At 41.0% G+C, this 20,028-nt stretch overlaps 1 protein-coding gene across 5 annotated transcripts in view; it reads right to left on the reverse strand.

The window, feature by feature from the left end:
* ACAD11 (acyl-CoA dehydrogenase family member 11) overlaps positions 1-19,856 on the reverse strand; it is a 56,480-nt gene extending 36,624 nt beyond the window's left edge. For 2 of the 5 annotated variants that reach the window (XR_005593725.1, XM_039522911.1), the window contains exons 1-10: positions 19,700-19,856; positions 14,025-14,124; positions 11,786-11,911; positions 9,698-9,859; positions 7,430-7,594; positions 6,287-6,434; positions 5,581-5,702; positions 4,687-4,793; positions 4,144-4,270; positions 1,591-1,668 (exon numbers count right to left, since the gene is read on the reverse strand). Coding sequence is in view for 4 of the 5 variants with exons in the window: in XM_039522911.1 (XP_039378845.1) it covers positions 1,591-1,668; positions 4,144-4,270; positions 4,687-4,793; positions 5,581-5,702; positions 6,287-6,434; positions 7,430-7,594; positions 9,698-9,859; positions 11,786-11,911; positions 14,025-14,124; positions 19,700-19,836 (1,272 nt within the window). In the remaining variant the exon portion in view is untranslated. Of the gene's footprint in view, positions 1-1,590; positions 1,669-4,143; positions 4,271-4,686; positions 4,794-5,580; positions 5,703-6,286; positions 6,435-7,429; positions 7,595-9,697; positions 9,860-11,785; positions 11,912-14,024; positions 14,125-16,491; positions 16,557-18,932; positions 18,949-19,699 lie in introns of those variants that run through there. The other 3 variants (XM_039522913.1, XM_039522912.1, XM_039522914.1) reach the window with 3 other exon arrangements.
* Between the last annotated feature and the right edge of the window lie 172 nt (positions 19,857-20,028).

A 20,028-nucleotide genomic window follows, 5' to 3' on the forward strand; every position in this document is an offset into this window, starting at 1 on the left:
TTCCCCATTCATTTCGGTATGTGCTAACTTCTGAAATGATCACACTTTAAATGTCAGTGTTGTTAACTATTCCACTGCTCAAAGCATGTAAGAAAGGAGATGCAGAACCAATATGAAGATCAACACAATCTGCTCTGAGATGCCACTCATACTGTGTAAGACTGTAAAAAAGTTTAGATGGAGTACCTGGGCTAAACAAACCTTAAACAAGGTTTCGGGTTAGATATACAGAGACCTCAGCATGCTTAGTACCCTGGCAAACACACCATTTAAATCCCTTTAAGCTTTTATTAAAGATATAGAAAAGCAGGAAAACCAGTTAAAGCATTTGGAATGTAAAGTAAGGCTTTCATTTCAAGAACAATGCTTATTCCCTTTCTCTTTCGCTGGAGAGTGTCTTTAAAAGCAAAAATAACCCTTGTTTGACAGTTTTTAAGATAGTAATAACTCTTCTTTTTGGGGAAAAAGAGAAGTTAGTTGAGACGAGCTGGTGCTGGCATTGCTGTTATTAAAGTCTGATCCCATTTCCTAAGAAGATAAACAAGACAGATACATAGAAAAGAAATAGCAAAGATAGAAAATGCATCTTTTGTCTCTGATGTTGAGTCACTTGCAACCTCACTGCTGGAAAAATACAGGTACAGCACACAGTGTTATCAGCACTGTCACAGGCTTACAGACGTATGGTGAAATATGCAGTCCTGGCCAGCTAAGCCAGACTCTTATCAGACAGAAGGAAAAAGGAGAGAGTTAAGAAAGAGATGAAATAAGGCAAAGAAGGAAAAGGACTTGGGAGGATGGGGTGAGACAAAGTCTCACACTGCAGGTGGCAACTGGGATTTAGCTAGAGCCAGCAGAGATGGCAATGTCATCTGGCTCCCTCTCTCTGGCCTGCTCTGGTTAGGACATTTCTCAGGGATTAAGATGAAGAGGGTCCAGGGACCCATGAGATGGCAGGGGTGAAAGCTATGATGGTGAATCTCACTTCAGCAGCCAATTTTTCCTCACAAAGTCTTGTCCAAAAAAGAGTGATGGGTGGAACAGCCCAACCTCTCATTTTGTTCACCAATTAGGCCTATTTTCTGACACACCATTTTGGTTCAATGATTTCTGGTTTCCCTCATCTCTTGTTTACCAAGCATGAGCTTAACACAGTCCTTGAGTTATATCAGTAGGCTTTTTTGTTTGGACTAATTCAATCTGTCTCACTTTTGTATCTTTCCCCATCAGCATTTGTTGTTATGGGTTATTGTAACATCTTATAAAATCATGCTCACTTCTTGGAGTTGAGTTCACAATTAGGGTAAATGTGTAGGCCCAATCATCACATCATCACCATATGGCAGGATTGTAAGAGGCACAAATGGTTTTATTTTCCTGAGCTTTCAAAAGCTTGGGAAATACTGTATTACCACGTGTATTTTTAAACTGCATTTCCTTTTTAAAAGCTTATTGTATTTTATATGTATAAGACAAACATGATTATCTAAAAGGTTAACTACTCTAGGTAATATTTGCTTAGGCAATTGCATCAACTCCTTCATTTCCATCATCACTGCAATACTCAGGCAAACATTCACTTTGTAATACCTTCAGTTTCTCAATCACTGAAGGTTTCTTCCATCTGTCCAATGAATTTTCATCCCTGGCATAGTACTCAACCACTTCCTTAAAAACAAACAAACATACATTAAAAAGTAATAATATATGGTGTCTTCTACTACCTCTTTCCCAATCTCCACAAACCACAATTAATTCCTGTTAAATACTAGAAGTGCATCTTTATTGTACAAGAGTATATGTTAAATAATTAAAAACAAAAAAATTAAAAACCTAATTGCAATCTGATTATGTATGTCTCACACATATAAAACAGGCTTAAGACTCCTCATGAAATTTAGCCAAAACAGCACCTCACTTCAGATATAAAAGTGACTCAGTGCTATTTAAAACACTTACCTGACGGTGTTTGAAGTTCAACATTTTCTGAAGATATGAGTAAGCACTTATCATAACTAGTATTTTTGAAGGGTAATTGTATATGAAATGACACCATGATGAAATAACCACTGCTATATAAAACTTAAGCTGACTATGTTGACACAGCACATACAGTACTACCTGTGCAATATTGCAACATGCAAGCTAGTTATCCAATTTTAGTATGCAACAAGTGAACACATGAAGAATACAGCTGTTTCTCTAAATAATAGATGATCTTTTCATTGTGTACTCAGTCATCTGGAGCACTAGATATTAGCACTGTATACGGTTGTGCGCTTCACAGCAATCCTAATGCTAAATGTTGCTCTCTACGGGACATTTTGAAGACTAATTTTTTTATGCACTGATTGTATTTCACAGTTTTTAGTGCTTTTTATTCAGGGATCTCAAAGCACTTTTCAAACAACTTTGGGAAGTTTAAATGACTCATACTGAAAGGTTAAATAGCCTATCAAAAGCCATGCAGTGAATCAGATTCAGGAACAGAATTCAGGAGTCCTGACTTCCCAACCGCAGCTGCAGCAAACAAACAAAAACCAACATACATTTCCTTTAAAGGGTTATGTAGGGAACTTTCCATATTGTTTTTTGTTAAACACACATTCCTTAGAACCCATTTTTTCCTGAAGAGAAATAAAACTAGTTGTGACCAGAAGATGGCTGCTTGACCTTTGAGAAAAATCTTTCAGAAACAAGAACTTAACTGGAGCAGGTACATTAAGAAATCATCTTGTTTTTCATAATTATGGACCTCTCTGGCCATTTCCACTATCAGCTTTCAAGCCTACATTAATGTCAGACACATCTAGGAACTGAGGGCATGTTGATATATTACAGAAGTGTACTTAATATCAGATATAAACAGCACTTAACCTTGCCTTCCTTAGAAAGGGCTATGGGAAAGGTAAACTTTCCATCCAAGATGGGGGAGTAAGAACAGCAGCCTTCTTCCTGGACGACAAACAACACTCCAATGCAATTCTTCCCTCTGGGACACAATCAAGCCTCTAACATGCTTAGTAGCATATTATTGCTCCACAAGAAGCAACATCCTATAGTCCTGGGAACTTACAGTCAAATACTTTACTGAATATTACATTAACTTCTAACAACATCATTAAAGCAAGACACCAAAAGTTTTTATCAAATTAACCTGGTTGCAAGGCATGTTACCTCCCACACACCGAACAAGAGACCAGTCTAGAGAAAGTAAACAACCTAGCGCTGCAGACAAAGAACAATCACGGGAACAAAGTGCATATCCATGTAGAGCATTAGTCAAAAAACTGCTTCTTTCAGAAGGCTTGGATCTTCAGACTTAATCCCAACTTTCCCAACAAGCAGTTTGTCCTGAGGCTCAGAGATGTAAGGGAGTTAGTCACAGAGCATACAGAACCTGCAGCAGCTGTAATGCAATGCTTAGTCATGACCACATATAAAGCAACGATAGTTGGCAATGATTTATACCACAGTTATTTTCAAACTGAGGATCTCAAAGCACTTTACAAACAATTAATTATCAAAAACAACTTTGTAAGAAGAGAAAAAAAAATAGATACAGAGAGAGGCTGAGCAACATCCCTAGGATCATGCTTAAGTCAGCAGCAACACTGGGAACTCAAGTATCAACTCCTAATCTCCTGCTTTCAACACTCCCTCGGAACTGAAGAGCCATGAACCTCAAAAAGCTAAAAGGAGAAACAATCTGGCCGGGATTCAGGCAGACCCTGTATGGTAACACTGTGTGAACCATCAACATCTTCCAGTTTGTGAGCTAGTCAGAGCGCATTAGTGCCTGTCTATGTCCAACATCAGGAACCCCCTTTGCACTCACTCACTACAACAGAGTTCTATGTTTTCTCTACTGTGAAAGATACTATTGTATTTGTTATTAGTAGAGTATTTTCCCCCATTCAATATTCTTCCTTTAGCATTCACTACTAATTCATAGACTATACTTTGGATAGATTTTGTTGCCAAGGCTACACTGATTTATAATGAGTAATAATCTGCAAGCATCACTGACTGGACAAAATTAAGCGCTGTCTCTGTTCCTAAACAAAGTGAAGATGTGAGCTGTGAAGTAAGCTCTGCATTTCTGCACAAACACACTCTACTTCCTGAACAAAAAGCTTCTACCTTTTCAGCTGGAAACACGTGCTGCTTCATGAACTGCTTCACCTTCCGCAGAACCTCCTGGCCTTTTTTAGTTTGCTGGAACAGCTCTCCTGTACTGCTGGGTTGTGCATCACTGGTGAAAGAAGTTCTAGGGAACAAAATTAAAATAAATAAATAAATACATAAATAAGGTCAGGTTCTCCTGATGCTAATACAAACTTCCTTACACGAATATAACTATTTAAATAAATACATAAGAAAGCGGTGAAAGGTTTGACCTGAGTTAGCAAAGCCTTTTAGGTCATATCAACACAGGGATAAAAGACCCAGGTCAGCTGACTCAGGCTCGCAGGGCTTGGGCTGCAGGGCTGAAAAATTGCTGTGTAGTCATTCGGGCTACAAGGGTTGAGGGTCCCAGAGCTTGGACTACAGCCTGAGCACAAATATTTACGCAGCAATCTTTCAGCTATGGAGCCCGAGCTCTGCAAGCCCAAGTCAGCTGACCCAGGACAGCTGGGTTTTTTTTATTATTTCTGCACAGACATATCCAACAAGTGCTCTTACCTTTTTGAGAGCAGTAATCCGGTTTCTGCCAAGGGTTTCACCATCTCAGCGAACTCATAACTATTCTCTGCAGAAGAATTTCCAAGGAGATATCTAGCATATACACCCTAAAACCAAATAAAATAGACATGTATGATTTAATTATCTGCTTAAAATTGGAGTTCCATATGACAGATTATCTGTGTGAAGTGGTGGACAAAATTAAATGCACATATTCCCAATAAAAAGAAGTAGTCAGTGTTCCAATATAAAAGTTGGTCAAATTGTACTTGAATACATTAGTATTGCCCTTGATCCATTTCCAATCAGCAGTGATACTGAGACACTAAAAGAAAATACTCACTCCACTGTGGACAAACTAATGGTCCAAGTCCAAAGGACAACCAACAAAATCAACAGCACAAGTGACAAGTATTTACTGTGCAAACGTCATATACATAATTATAAAAATTTAAAAACAAGTTCATGTGGGGCCTGATCTAGTGCCGGCTGAAGTCAATGGGTTCCCATCTGTTGATTTCAATAGACACTGGATGGGGCCCACAGTGCTCAGAGTTTAAAGGATAATGTATGTGATTTTTCCTGAGGGGCCCCCCCATCATCTAGCATCCATAGTGATCATATCCAAAATGAACACATCTAAAGAAGGCTAATGTTTGTTTTAAAAATTATGAAATTAGCCATCACCTGATCATAAAGGGAACAATAGCCCAGACAGCTACTAGGGACAGGCAGCTAACACGCTACAGCTTTTAAAAGAATAAATAAAATTACAAAAGCTTTTCAACTTTTTCACATTTCAATATTTTTTACATTTTTAATCTACATTACCAAACTACAAATATTCATAATAAAACTATAAGAACATATATTAGGTATCAATGAAAATGTTACCTGGCATATTCCAGCTATTTTAAAATATGAAAGAGCAAGAAAGAAATTCAAGTTGGGTAAATCTGTGCTAATACCCCTGCAGCGGCAGTAAACTGAAGTCAATTCTTCAAATGATGGAATTCCTAGGAAAACCATACAGAATATTTAGCATGTCCAAAACTTTTCTCTTTCTTGGTTTTTAAATTGTAATTAACGTTTTACCAGTTATGCTGCTTGTTTAATCTTACAAACTATATTCAATTTACACAACAAAAATAAACTACTAAGCGTCACATACTGGTCCTCATGAACTAATATAATACTGTTATATTTGGGAGCCAAACACAAATGGGGACTGTTCAAATTTCAACCAAATATAAACAGAACATTTTTTTGGGTCAGTAAAAAAATAATATTGTTGTCTTGTCTTTTAACATGAAGATTAAATTTTAGGCTTAACTTATCTGGCAGTGTCTCTAAGAAAAACAGCATTCAAAATATCTTTTCACTTAAAGGAATACTATTATTAACCTCATAAGTGTATTGAAATATACATTTCCTATCTATAGTTTTCTAGAATGTAATAAACATGTTGTTAGTAAACTATGAGAGTTATTTACAAGTTTAGTATGGTATGCTTAATAGTTATCTATCAACTGTTTATAAAGATACAAAACTAAATGGAAATCAATTTTTAAAAAACTAATGTCAACAAAATTACAATTACCTACAGTATCTCTAAAACTCAAGGTACCCCCTTGGCCTAATTGTTTAATTGTGTTAGGCCAGAAGTAAAATGCAGCAGTATAAGCTAAATCTGCTAAATGATGCCCAGTGGTTGAAAGTTCCCAGTCCAGGACTGCCACAACACGAGCCTAAATAAATAAAAAAAATTTATCAGATGAATGATAAAGGCAAGCAAGTTAAATTAACTTCATACACACGTGCCTTCCCATTTAGAAGACACGTGACCTGCCCTTTGGAGCGTGCCCCCCAACTATGGGGAGGCACCAGTTGTATATGGGGCACCCTCGGGGCAGGAGGCGGAACAGGGGTGGGAAGAGGTGGGGTGGGGATGGGGCATTAGGGGAAGGGGCCTAGGACAGAGCGGGGAGCCGAGCATCTCCTGGGAAATCTGGAAGTCGGCCCCTATGCTCCTAGGCGCATGCTGGGTGGTACCGGCGGCAGCGAAGGCACCGACCCAGCAGGCATGTGCAAGCCCTGGCCATGCCGGAAGAGCACACCCAGCAGCTCACTGGGCACCAGCGGGGACCCACTGACTGTTCTGCCCTGGGGCCTGGAATTCCTGTCAATGGGCCTGCCTTACTTTCACAGGTTTGGGTTTTTTACCTTCTCCCTTGTTTTTACTGAGATTGCATATTATATATTTAGACCTTTTTGCTCTGTGTTTGTACAGAGTCTATCACTATGGGGTCCTAGTCTCTGAGGAGGACTACCAGGCCCTATGATAATACTAAGTCCTGATCCCAAACCACCTGAAGTTAATATGGAAGTCTTTCCATTGACTTCAGCGGGCTTTGGATCAGGCACTTGAGCAAATCAATGATACCTGAGCACATGCTTGACTCTTAAGTGTATTTTATGGTTCCCTTTTTGAGCTGTATATTCCAAGTACAATAATGGAGCAGGATTGTTTGCACTGGGGGATGTGAAGATGGGAAGAGGGAAAAGAAGGTCTAATGAATCGGAGTTAGGTTAGTGAATTTGTTTTAAGCGGTCCTTAAATTTACCTCAAGAAAATTGTGCTCTGCAACACCTGTCAATGTCTATTATGAAGTAGGAAGGTAGAGAAACAGTACAACAAGAACTAAGAAGTATGATTAAATATGCATTTATATGTTTGGGGTACCTCTCTTGGATGGAAAATGATGTTATCTATTCTAAAATCTCCATGAATCAGATTTTCCTCATTATCACCAGCTGGCAAGTTGTTCATTAACCACTCAGCCAGCTGGTTCATAGCAGGAATGTCTACGTGAGCAGATGCATCATACTGTTTCTTCCAAGTTGTAACCTGAAAATATAAAAAACACGTAAAACAACTGGGAAATAAGCAGAACATTATACAGTTGAGGGAGCGAGCCATTCAAACTTCCTTTTTACTTGTTATAATTCAAAGGTGTTGAAAAAAATATTTGTCACCATGTACTCTCCCTTTTCTATGATGGTCTTACTCTTCACTTTTATAATTATGGCTATGAATATGTAGCCAAGTTGGTTATGAAACATGATGCACAGTCAATTTTTCCACTGGTAATAGAGACAAAGGCCATTGTTGAGATTTTCTATTCACCGGTAAACTTCCTGGCACTCATTTTTTCCCCTCTGTCTCTTCTTGGAACTCTAGCCTGACACAGCCAATTGATTTTATTTAAAAGACAATAATACATTATGTTCCAGTCATAACTATGCACAGGTGCAGGGACACCCTCACATGCAGCTAGTTGTGGGCCTGGGAATTAGAACTCTAAGGTGAAGAAATGTAACTGGCAGGAATATGCTTGATTCTGTTATTGCCCTAATGCATTTAAAATGCCATAAATGAAGACAAATACTGGCTGGATCTAATTTGCACATATGCATTCCTATCATGTCTTCTCTAGCTCTTCAGCCCACTATGGTCAGCCGCTCCAGCCCATTCAGTCTGCCCTGTATGCTCCTCTTTGAATGTCCACTGTTATGGTTTTAGGCCTACACTACAGACCTATATTGGTGTAACTACATCGCTAAGGGGTGTGAAAAATCTACACCCTTGAGCAACATAGTTATATCGACCTAATCCTCTATGTAGATAGCGCTACATTGGCTGGAGAGCTTTTCCTACCAACACAGGTACCGCCTCTCAGGGAGTGGATTAACTATGCCAATGGGAGAGCTCTCTCCCGTTGGCTTAGAGTGTCTTCATTAAAGCACTCGAGTGGCACAGTTGCATCAGTGCACCTGCACGAATGCATCATTTTAAGTGTAGACTTGCTCTTAGTTAACAAACCACATCTCACCACAGCACTTTTCTGTGTGTTGCTTAGCTGCTCTGAGCTTCTATTTCACCTTTGCTCATGGGTCTCTGTGTTTTCACGCCTTTGGAGCTCAGTCATTTCCAATGGCTCACTCTGATTACAGTCACCCAAAGGACTTCTGCTTCCTTAACCCCTCTGATACCAGCCAAGCTATTTTGATCTCTGTTCACTGCCCTTGGCCTTTAGATTATCTTAGAGATCCAATAAGGTACAGAAGAGAATTCAAAAAGGTTTAATAAATAGCAGAAAATTGCACCTCTCAATGTTTGGCCTTTGTTTCTATCACCAGTGGAAGGCTGAGTGCATATTTTGTTTCATAACCTTGCTATATGCTACAAAAATAAGCACAACAGAAAATCAAACACCATGGATCAACTCCTCAGAGGTACTGTTGAATAAGCTTTGATACTTCCACATCTTCACACTAAAACAAAATGAAACTGTCACATACAGATTCAATTTCTGATGCTCAAGAAACTTTCTCTAAAAAACAATTTAGGACCAGATTCTGACCTAGGCTGCACTACTAAAGATCCACAGCAACTCCCTTGAAGTTATTCTTGATTTATACTGGTGTAACATATCAGATTCTGACCCATTGGGAGAACATGATTAAGATCCTTTCCAGCTTGCTCTAAAAGGGACAAAGCAAGTCCCTATATCAACTGGCACAGGTGATCCAAATTAATGACAATTAATCTTGGGAGTGCTATTCCTGCTTCTGGATTTTGACAGTGTTGTTATACCCTTAGTAGCTTTAAATTTGTACTAAGGGGAAAGAACACTGAAAGATAGACCTGATCATTGTTGTATTTCAAATATAAATGCCACTGCACGTGTAATTCCAAATCTGGAGGTGTGACACAGGTGAATGGATACTACAGTATGATAATAGGACCATAGACTTTATCAGTGTGTTCTAAACACTATAATATATAGAGTAATTGAACTAATTATAAGATACTAGGTAAAGCCAAAATCTGGAGTAGTTTAAAGATGTTGGTTATTTTTAAAGACATTAATATAAAGTGTTGTAACCAAATGAATACAAATGAAAAATTCAAGGGTATTACAAAGTAAGTAGTTTTGGAGACCATTACCTGCCTCCTACAGTATCCCGGTCCTCTGCCATATCCTTGGAGACCCAATGAATGCAAACTGAATGAGTGCAACCGGGCCAGGGTTTCTATCATAGCAACATACAAAGCAGATCGCTCCGCTGGACTGACTTCAGGTAGTGTGATGTCTCGGAATATGCGACCCTGAAGACATCATAAATCAGATATTTGGTGGGATGGAAGGAGGAGGAGAGGGAAAGGTCACGCAGCTCAACAGCACAAGATGCGTATGATGTATTAACAGTCACTGCGTCAGTAATCTCTTCCTCGCCCATTTGTTTCTTGTCCAGGAAGGTCAAGGCACTCTTGCTCACTGAAATCCAAAAACTACCAATCTCACAGGATCTCCCTGAGCAGTGAATTTAATACACCTCTACCCCAATATAACGCTGTCCTCAGGAGCCAAAAAATCTTACTGCATTATAGGTGAAACTGCGTTATATCGAACTTGCTTTGATCCACCGGAGTGCGCAGCCCGCCCTCCCAGAGTGCTGCTTTACCACATTATATCCGAATTTGTGTTATATGGGGTCACATTATATCGGAGTAGAGGTGTATATATACATATATCTTGTAGATCCTGAACTAGAACTCTAGAACCAGACACTCTCCAAACTCTGAGGTGTGTGAAATCCAGATTGTATTTCTTGGGTCCATTTTAAATATTCTGAATCAAAATAATTCAGTGTATAAATTGAAAAACGAAATGATAAGCTCTAGTTTAATAAGGATTTTTCACATTTCAAAAATAGTTAAAAGTAATCCACTTACTTTTTTGGGGGGGAGAGGGAAGATGGAGGGGCTATTATTTGCCTCTGTTGTACACCCTTTGATATGGGAAAAAGGAAAGACACGGCAAATTTTTTCTCTAAACCCACTCACTTCCAGATAGTTTATGGTTTAAATAAATGTACACAGCTAACACACTGACTAGGTTAGTTTTTGCCAATTAATTGTGAAAGAATAGAATTTATTGTAGCATTACATGATATTGTTTAGTCAACATACATGTTTCATCAAGTTCTGTTCTACTTTCTAAAACCTTGGACTGTATTAATGAAAAAAATAAAAAAGCAACTGAGCTATCCAATTTAGTCAAGTGTAAACTTACATTCTTGGGAAAAAAATAAATGCTAAGGGAACTAGATTTATTAAAAAGAAACTTCTTGCTCAAGATAAGACAGAGAAAATTCCAACTGTATAAAAGATAGAAATATCCCGGCAGTTTTTCAAAGTTAATCTAATTGGAAGCAGCATTAGAACATGGTTAACAAAACAAACAAACATTCAACTCATCTGTCTCCTACACTGAACACACAACCTGATGATTTGATATTAACCCACTTTCTTGTCATTTGATTTGTTTACAGATAGTTTATGCTTTTGCTTATTTAGATTAGTTAATAAAATATAGAACATTGGAAGCTTGTGGTTTAGAGGTTTCCTTCCCAGATGTTAGTGTTCTGAATCTGAGGAGTCCCCAGAGTAAATAAGAGGCACTTCTGTGACCCATCTAGTGGTGGTCCATAGACCTACCCTATATTCTTATAATTGCTGCCTGGACTACAACTCTGTTAGCTTTTGAAGAACAGCTGGCTAATGCAGTCATCATTTAAAAAAAAAAAAAACATTGTGGACCCAGAAACTTTGAGGGCCTGGGATGGAGAATAGTTGCCCAACCTTAAAGCCGGACCAGCTCCCGCTAATAAGTCTAGGGTTTTCACACCAGTAATCCTGCCTGATTTCAGAATGTCTGCCTGACAACCAACCTGAGAAGATCATGTTGAATGGTGAGCTAAACACATGACCCTGTGAGAGGGAAATAAATCCTAAAAAACTTGAAGTCAATTGGCACTATTGGTGATCAGCACCTCTGAAAAAAAATCAAGCCATTTTTATTTAGGTGCCTAAAAAGGGGTTTAGGAGCCCTGTTCTAGGTACCCAAGATTGAAAAATTTCATCAAGGTTCTTATTTCAACATATAAAACTTTAGATATTTTAAAACAGCTTGCAATGAAAATAAAACCAAAAAGAAAACAAAACAAAAACCTACAACATGTATTGACTAACCTGTACATGTTCCATCACATAAAATTCAGTTCCAATCACAGAAACATCACTGCAATACAGTAGGGGCTCAGGAACTGGAAATCCAGCTGAAAATAATGCTTTCTGCACATGATATTCTCTCTCAACCTAAGAAGGATATAGTATGGTAAGTACAGAATAATGTTCAAATTTTTCAAACACATTTAATTACATTTATTTTACATATATACAGAATATAACACTGTGCCCTACTAAACACCAAGCAGTACAGAACACTGCTACGTATGCAGTACAGAACACTGCTACTGGTTTGTGCATTTGAATAATTAATTGCATTTTCTAACATTTCTAACATTCAACAGCCACTTAAATTTTTATGCCAATAGTTACGTGAGGGAAATAGCCCACTTCAGAGTTGGGCCTGGTATAAACTTTAATTTTCTTTATCTTAAATCAGATTTATATTAACAACATTTAGAGCAGCTCTGTCTCTGGGTTAAAGTTGCTAACGACCCTTCAGCCAGTTAAAGCAACTAACTGTTAGTTCCCCAGTTCCTTGTTGGTATAAGGGTCATGTGACAGTTGCAAAAAGGCCTTTACATTTGTTTTAAGAAATGCTAAAAGAGGAGATATGGAGATGTGTGAGCTGTATAAGCGCGGACAAGGGAAGTTATAGGCATCAACATATCAAGGCCTTCTAATGAATTGGTGCCATCTGTACCAGCCAACTAAAGACAAAGACCACTACAGACTATGCTGGCCTAAGTGTCCAGAAGACTTTGCCAGCACCGAGGTACTGACCAGACATGACACCACCCAATCCCCTGAACTGCAGTCCTGACTGATGCAATGTAACGCCAAAGACCACACAAGACGAAGAATGCATCTTTTTCCTTAAGTATTTCCCCCTCTTTTTCTTATGTTGTTATTGGGTGATGATGCCCCCATTATTATTATTCTCTAACACTTCTGAGATGTGCACGTGTGTGTTTAAATGACTGCGTGCACATGTGAGTTCATTTGCAGTAAGCAACATTAATCATTTCCTAATTCAAGTTCTAGGCAGTCCTGCTTTAAACTTAGACTTTTGCCCTGAATAGTGAAGGGTGTCAGGAATACCATGCTACTCTACAGGAGAAGTAAGAGCTGTCGACTGCTGTTGTATCAAAGATTGGGTAATTAAACCAGAGAGGGAGTGATCAGTATAGTCACTAAGCACACAGGCACTTTGGGAGGAGTCTAAATATTGCTTCAAGGGCTGAGAGGTAAACAAGTTTGGTTCTGATTCTGAAACATTCAACCAGTTCAATAGATTACTTTGCCAGGAGCAAGATCCTGTAACTGGCGGTTAGAGCTAAGCACGTGGCTGCCTCCTCAAGTTTCCGTATCTGTAAAAACTGATCATGTGCTGTAGTAGCTTTATGATTAAGGCTACAATTATGTCATGGAGGTCAATGAATCTGTGACCTCCAGAGACCTCCATGACATTTTCTGCCCCAGGGCTGAAGCTGTCAGCAGGCAGCCCCACAGCTCTCAGCCACGGCTGGCGGTGGGCCCCCAGTAGCTACCCAGCTGCGGCGGGGGGAAAACCTCCAGGCTGCCCAGCCGCAGTGGGCAGCGAAGGGACCCCACATGGGCTCAGCCGTGGCAGGGGAGACCACAGAGCTCCCAGCTGCTGCAGGAGGCAAGGGGACCCCGGAGCCCCCAGCTGCTGTAGGTGCTAGACCCTCCTCCCTCCACATTTTGTCAGTGATATTTTTAGTAAAATCAGGGACAGGTGATGGGTGTTCGTGAATTTTTGTTTATTGCCTGTGACATGTCCCTGATTTTTACCAAAAATATCCGTGACAAAATCTGAGCCTTACTTATAATTTGATTATTGTATTACTTTGATGACTTAATTGGTGACTCAGTTCATATCAATATTAATTCTAATTGTGAGCTTGATTTGATAATTGTACTTTCTGATTCTTAGTATAGTAAGTGTTTATAGTAGTTAGCTTGGTGATAAGTTTGATTAACTTTAAAGTTGCTTATTTGTTAATGTGTAATAAAATCCATAAAAAAGTATACAAAGCCAGTTTTTCTTTCATATTTGCAACTGGGTCAGAAACCTTTAAAACGAAGATAATTTAGCCAAGGTATTTGTGAGCCATTTGTCTCTGTCCTTACATTAAAACATTTGTTCCTCACAGTTATGTACTTTTAGCACATGAACTATGAAATGCATCTATAGTTTGCCAAGGAATTTGTTACTCACCTTGTGAGCTCTAGGCAGAAGAGGGCCATGAGGCTTCTTCCTAAGCACATATGTCCTAAAACCCTTCTGCAAGTAAAAGGTTGGATTGGACTGGCCTGAGCTACGGAGGAACAAGAAATGAATTACTAAGAAACAAAGTTGCAAACATTTAACAGAACGAATAGCAGCAACTCCAAATTGGAAAAGTGCACATCATTGTTTGGGCGGAAGAGGATGTCCAGGAACAATGAGGGTGTTCTTTTAAACATACAATCTTACAAATCAGCAGATGACAGTTCAGAAAGTCGGTAGCCCTGGGCTCTATTCCCAGCTCTGCCACATGTTTCCTGTTTGACTTTGGAAAAGTCACAGTTATTCTATGCCTCTGTTTGCTCTTCTGTAGAAAGGAGGTAACACCCACAAAGATGTTGTGAAGATCAGTTAATGTTTTCAAAGCTCACTCAGATTCTTGGATGGAAAGTAGTAGCTTTAAAAATTTACCAATCTGGATTAAGAAAAATAGAATTATACAGTAGTGCATAAACTTCCTTTGACTTACAACAGATGTGACAGAAGTGGGAATTTTCTGTAACACTTTTATGAATGATACTTATGGCAGTTGACCCTTTGGCTTAGTATTATTACCTAGTGGGTGCAGAAGGGGTAAAATGCTTCCCTTGGAATGGAGAAAAGGTATAAGATACTTGTGCCAGGCAGGGCCGTCCTTACCCATACGCAAAGTACACAGCTGCGTAGGGCACCAGGATACTTGGAGCACCAAATTTCCCGGTGCCCTGCGCAGCTGTGTACTGCTCCAGCCCCTACCCCACCTCTTCCCCAGGCCCCTCAACCCTGCCCTGCCATTTCCCACCCCTGCTCTGCCCCAGCCCCGCCCCCACTCCACCCCTTCCCCAAAGCCCCCACCCTGCTCCACCCCGCCTCTTTCCACCCCTGAGGACTGCAGCAGGGCCAGGCCTGCACTCACCGGTGGCAGGAAATGCCGGGACCCGGCCACAACCGCGCTGCCGGTGAGTGCTGGGGGTGTGTGTTCCTCCCTGCCCCCCCAAGCCAGCACTCCCCCCCCCACAGAGGCCTGATTTTCCCCACCCCCACCCCCCCGCCCCCGGTGGGGTGGGCTGCATAGGGCCCCAGAATAACTAAGGACGGCCCTGATGCCAGCTAACTGTCTGGGGTGATTTGAATGAGTCATTAAGTGCTGGCTGGAATCAACACATATCAATGGAAGATCCACAAAAAGCAATGGGAACCCCAGTGACTAAATGATTGACACTTAACAGCAAGATGCTCGGGCAGGCTGGACATGGAAACTCAGCATGGTTTTCATGTGGAAGTACTGGAGGTGACAGGAATCTGCAGTAAGATCTGGGCTGACAGACATACAGCAGTTCTCACTTGGGATTGACAGACAGAGAAAGCCAAGATGGGCACTAGAGCAACCTGGCTTGGTGGAATTCTAAGGGCGTCTACACTAGAATCACTACAGTGGTGCAGCTGTACTGCTGTAGCGCTGCTAGTGCAGACACTTTATGCCAACCAGAGAGAGCTCTCTCATCGGCATAATTACTCCATCTCCCTGAGGGGCAGTAGTTATGTCAGTGGGAGAGCATCCCCCACGGACATAGCACTGTCCACATCAGCGCTTAGGTCAGTGTAACTTACGTTGCTCAGAAGGGTGGCTTTTCCACACCCCGGAACGACAAACTGTTTCAAAGTAAACGCTAATATGTACATGCCCTAACTTTGGCCAGTCTGAACTGTCTTAACCTTTGCTTCTCTACGTTAACCTAAGGAGTCCCTGATGCTATATTCCAGTTAATAAACCCTACTCTGTTTTGAAAAGGCTGCCTAGTCTTACTGCAGACACCTACGGATGTACATTTAGGGGTAAACGTTTCTGAACAGGAGTCTCCCTCAGTTGGGACCCACTGTTCAGTGCTCATGATGAGAAAGAGGCCAGGTATCAGAGGAGCTAAGGCCAAGTGACCAACCCTTGTGGAAAAGTGTGATCCACTGGCGATCTGGCATATTAGGGATACTCCCAGAAGACTGCCTAAAGGCCAAGTCATAGCACAGATCCTGTACATCCATGACAATAGGTTATATCTTGAATACAGCACACATTGAGATAGTTCTCTAATCAAAGCCCCAATCCTGTGATGGAATCCAAGCAGGTGGACATTTGCATTAGCACTGAGCCCCAGTGAAGCCCATGTTGCTCTATATGGGCACAAAAGTCTGCTCATACTCATCCAGTGCGTGATCTGTCCCTAAGGCACTGCCTGAGGCAACTGGCAAGTTTTTAAGGATGAATACTAAAATTCGGAAGTATGCTATTAAGTCACACCTCCAATCTTAATATCATATTTATTACCAAGCAAGCAATGTAACCAGAGCGTCCCTCCTTCTTTAAATCCCTTCAGGGACTCCTCTTTCTCCACCATATCAGGTTTCAACTTCTAGTCCTCACCTTCAATGCTCTGGATGATCGACTACCTTCTCCTCATTCAAGTTCCTCTTTAAGATTCACTCTGCACCAATACCTATGAGATATTAGATGACTAAAACATCCATTTATTTTGTTTAAAATAAATATATTTGCTCCTCCATGCTATGCTTGCCAAATAACCAAGTCATCATTCTGGTTACCCCTCTTCTTCTTCTTCCCCAAACCCTCCATCTACTATCTTGCTACCCTCTTTATTATGTCATGGGTAACTATGACATTCTGGGTTGCAATCCAGTATTACTGAGGGGCTGTTTCAACACTTCCCTGCAACCGTGGGTGTCTCATAATGCTTTGCAGAGGTAGCTTCGCGGAGGTAGCTTCCAACTTGGGTCACTCACAAACAGCCTGCCAGCAAGCAGATCACACCTGGAGTTCCGTCTACAGCTACTGCCCTGGTTCAGCAGCTCTGACACCTGCAACCTGTCAGTACACACCAGTTACAACTCTGGCTTCCACCAGCCTTGGTTACCATATGCAGAGTTACCCCAAACCACTCCCAGATTTTCCAAAAACATGTCTGCTCTGCACTGTCAAGCCCCCTACTGCACAGTCCAGATATATTAGGTCCACTGCCCTTCTAAGGGGGTCAATATACAACAATTTGCCACTTTCAATGGAATTGCCCACACAGTTCACAACACTGGATTAGTTTTGATTAAAACAATAAAACAAGTTTATTTAATTACAAAGAGATAGGTGTTGAGTGAGTACAAGTATTAAGGCATTACATAAAAATGTTTGCAAGAAAAATAAAGATAAAATGCTTTCTAGTACTAAACTTAACAAAACTAGACTTTGTTCAAGGTTACATTCTTAGCACAGGTTTTCAATGGCATTGCTGACCAAGTTTCAGATCAGAATCTGCTCCGAAGGTCCTCTTAGATGCAAGAGACCGAGGGACAGGAAAAGATAACTTGGGGTGGTTTTGCCCCTCACTTTTATAATTGAGTCACCCTTCGAAAAGCACTTTCCTGAGTGTGACCCCTAGTTAAAAATTCTCTCTCACTGAGAGCACGGAGACATGGAGTCTGATGGAGGAAGGCGGCTTCATGCTATTTCTTTTCACCTGTGTATGCTGCTGTTGGTGAAAATGTACATCTTTTTGTTCCTGCCCTCTTCCCTTGCCAAATAATGGCCACCTAATAGGTGATGGCCCATCAGCTTTGATGACACCTGACTAGGGGCCTCAACTTGCCTTTGTCTTGGGAAAACTGGCTTACTCACATCCCAGACTTGTCTGGCAAACACACTTCAGTCGTGATTTCATCTTATACTCACAACTTTACATATAATGTTGCTACACACATTTCACCATAATATTATTGACCAGAAAGTTATTAGTTTTCAAATGATACCTTACAAAGCATATTTTGTACAAAGATTATTACATTAGTGTGTAGGGTGTGAACACAGGGGTGCATTCTGTCACAGTAACATTTTCAAAAGTGCCTCATTGACTTAGGAGCCCCTGTTCCATTTTTAGAAGTGACTTAGGTGCTTAGAAACCTGCATCTCATTGCAAGTCAATTACATTTATTCTCCTAAGTGTCTACGGTCTGGTCTACACTACAGAGTTAGGTTGATGCAAGACATATAAATTTACAAAAGACATACATCTATTTTGTCTATTCTGCTATGGTAGATGTAATCATACAGTCTTCAGCATTATAAAAAGTTATATTTTAATGTCATTTTCTTATACTTATACCTATGGTCTTGTGATGTCATGTTTTTGGGGAGGAAAATGTTACTAGCGGTTTTACAATGATATTACCAGTATTTTCAATTTTTTGGTATATTGTCAACTCTCACTTTTTTGTGATCCAATTAAGAAGACTTAACTCAATTTTTACAAGTATTTTGTTTTAGATCACACACATGCTAATTTCTCTGGTCTCTTGCTTCAAACAATAAAACATGAGAGAACCCCAAAGGCCCCACCACTACAGAATTGTTAAGGGTCTATGCACTGTTCCCTGTCTACTTCTAACACACACAGCAATAAAGTTAATCATAAAAGATTCATCAAAGAATTTGTCCTTAGAGCAAATACTGTTTATTCACATTGAACTTGTGCCCAACAAGATAGGTTACTGTTTTACAGTAAATAAACTTTGAACACAATAACATGTTTTGTAACTGGTGAACTTTCATACTGATAACAGAAGATACAGTATTTTGTTTCTGCATTACCATAAGATGTAGTCATGATTTTCCTTGGTGTCCCTCTTTAACTGCAAAATGAGCTCAGTGCAGTACAACACACACCTGTGACTCTGTTCAGAAATACATGTATTTAACTGATACACTTTGACAACATCTGTAATCTGCCTGTCATAGACACCAAGATGATGGGTGCACTAAAAACAGGTAAGATACCAAAAACTAGGCACTTTGCCTACCTTACGGGTGATCATCCTTCCCAGCATGTCTCGGATAGATCCATCTTTTGAAGGATGACCCTACCTACCACAAACAACATTCACAGCTGCCAAAGTCATTCTTAGGGCTACCTAAATCAGTAGTTCTCAACCCTTCCAGACTACTGTCCCCCTTTCTGGAGTCTGATTTGTCTTGCATATCCCCAGTTTCACCTCACTTAAAAACGACTTGCTTACAATATCAGCCATAAAAATACAAAAACTATTACTGAAAAAAATCGCTTACTTTCTCATTTGTCTGTATGAAATTTTAGTTTGTACTGACTTCTCTAGTTCTTTTTATGTAGCCTGTTGTAAAACCAGACAAATACCTGGATAAGTTGATGTGCCCCCCTGGAAGACCTCTGAGTACCCCCAGGGTTGAGAACCACTGACCTAAATGACAGCTCGCTTCACACAGCGGCCGGTGCCCTCGCAATCTTACACGGGCAACCGCTGAGATGCAGAAATTTGTGCCACCAGACGAAGCCACAATCTAGGGGCAGGCGGGCAGGCAGCCCACCTCTGCTGCCCATCCCAGGTTTCCAGGGCTAATTTTCTCGAAGAGACCGTGCAAGCAAGCAGGGCTCCCTTGGCAGCGCTCGCTGGCCTGTCCCTGTTCTGGTGTCATGACTCGCTGCCCCAGAGTCAGGCCAGCCGTGACCGCGGCGATGTGCAGCGTTTTGTCCCGGGCGAGCAATGGGCAGAGGCCGGCGCTGCACGGGAGCGGGGAGCCCCTGCAGGGTTACCTGTACTGCCGGGCTGCCAGCGCGTCGGGGGGCTGCACAGGAAACCCGGCCAAGTGGCGGGAGAGGTATTTCTCCAGCGCTCCCTGGTCAAACCTGTGCGGCTCCCGCACCGCGGTCGTACCAGGCTCCGCTGCCATCTTCAGCCCCTCTCAGCGCCGCTGCGAATCCCAGCCAGCGCATGTACGCTAGCAGCGTAACCGCACCCCCTGCCCCTGAGCTACGCCAGGCGGCAGCCCTCGCCCGGCGTACGCTATTGGCGCAGATCCTGAGGACCCTCCCCCCCGGGCAAGGCTCGAGTAAGTTGCCTGAAGTTAGGGGATGTAGAGTGA

This window comes from Mauremys reevesii, linkage group 2, assembly GCF_016161935.1.
Source record: "Mauremys reevesii isolate NIE-2019 linkage group 2, ASM1616193v1, whole genome shotgun sequence".
NCBI lineage: Eukaryota > Metazoa > Chordata > Testudines > Geoemydidae > Mauremys > Mauremys reevesii.